We start from the raw sequence: 1,597 nt of genomic DNA, 5'->3' as shown, positions 1-1,597 counted from the left end.
TTTTTAACTTGTTCCTAGCGGTGTAGGATAATTGGTGTTGCTATAACTATATGAACATATTGAGTCGTATGAACACTGCTGTGCTGGGATTTAAAGAGGGTAACACATAGTTCTATGCACATTACCCTATTGTTAAATGGCTTCTGTCCCTTGTGCAGCAACCTGTTGCACACTTGCCACAGCTGATTCATGTGCCAATTTCCAAACAAGGATTTCTGTTGCTTGATTTGGGGGCAGCTGAATACTAACTGGTATTAATTTCAACTGTATAAAGGAAAATTTCTAGAGATACAGTGATAAAACCTTTTCAAGTGTTGTGAAAATAAATGATAATTGTTTGAACCTTATGATTAAAAAAAACCTTCAGTTTTGAATGTCTTTTTTGTCTTTTTCTCTTTAACAGTTCCACCAAGTGAAAAGAGTGATGACCATCCTTTTTCTTACTATGGTTATTTCATACTTCAGTTGCATGAAAGCTGCCCCAATGAAAGAAGTTAGCATCAGAGGACAAGGCAGCTTGGCTTATCCTGGTCTTCGGGCACAGGGAACTCTGGAGGACCTTGGAGGGCCCATTGATGCATCAAGAGGATTGACATCTTTGGCAGATACTTTTGAACATGTCATAGAGGAGCTTCTGGATGAGCAGCAAGTCATCCAGCCCAGCAAGGAGAATAAGGATGCAGACTTGTACTCATCTCGGGTTATGCTAAGCAGTCAAGTGCCTTTGGAGCCTCCACTGCTCTTTCTGCTTGAGGAGTATAAAAATTACTTGGATGCTGCAAACATGTCCATGAGGGTTCGCCGTCACTCTGATCCTGCTCGCCGTGGGGAGCTGAGTGTGTGTGACAGTACTAGTGAGTGGGTCACAGCAGCTGAGAAAAAGACTGCGGTGGACATGTCAGGGGCAACGGTTACAGTTCTGGAAAAAGTTCCAGTACCCAAAGGCCAACTGAAGCAATATTTTTATGAGACCAAATGCAACTCGAAAGGTTATACGAAAGAGGGCTGCAGGGGCATAGACAAGAGGTACTGGAATTCCCAGTGCCGAACTACCCAGTCTTATGTGCGAGCTCTCACCATGGATAACAAAAAGAGAGTTGGATGGCGGTTTATAAGAATAGACACTTCTTGTGTTTGTACACTGACCATAAAAAGGGGAAGATAGTGGATTCATGTTGTATAGATTATATTGAGACAAAATTTATCTATTTGTATATATACATAACAGGGTAAATTATTCAGTAAGAAAGAAAATAATTTTATGGACTGCATGTATAAATGAAGTTTATACAGTACAGTGGTTCCACAATCTATTTATTGAACATATCCATGACCTAAAGGGGAACAAAAGAGAGAAAAAGATATCCATTTGCGCACAACTTTGAGAAAAAAAATTGCATTCCATTCCTCTAACATTGTGGTTTGTTGCCGTTGCCAAGAATTGAAAACGTTTAAAAAAAAAAAGTTTTAAAAAAATAAAATTGCATGCTGCTTCAATTGTGAATTGATGATAAACTGTCCTCTTTCAGAAAAAAAAATTGAACCAAAACATTCCGTTTACATTTTAGACAGTAAGTATCTTTATTCCTGTTAGTAT

General features: G+C 38.9%; 1 protein-coding gene across 1 annotated transcript; it reads left to right on the top strand.

Annotated features, from left to right (window-relative positions):
* Nucleotides 1–409: 409 nt before the first annotated feature.
* On the top strand, nt 410–1,165 carry BDNF (brain derived neurotrophic factor). The gene has a single exon (XM_066633895.1). The coding sequence runs from the start codon at nt 425–427 to the stop codon at nt 1,163–1,165; it is 741 nt and encodes a 246-aa protein (XP_066489992.1). The 5' UTR covers nt 410–424.
* The last annotated feature ends 432 nt before the right edge of the window (nt 1,166–1,597 follow it).

This window comes from Tiliqua scincoides, chromosome 1 (assembly GCF_035046505.1).
Source record: "Tiliqua scincoides isolate rTilSci1 chromosome 1, rTilSci1.hap2, whole genome shotgun sequence".
NCBI classification, from domain to species: Eukaryota; Metazoa; Chordata; class Lepidosauria; order Squamata; family Scincidae; genus Tiliqua; species Tiliqua scincoides.
This window is presented reverse-complemented; position numbering and strand designations above follow the sequence as displayed.

Bases quoted from the DNA above. Each gene is read 5' to 3' on its own strand.
- BDNF (XM_066633895.1), top strand. From the start codon at position 425: ATGACCATCCTTTTTCTTACTATGGTTATTTCATACTTCAGTTGCATG.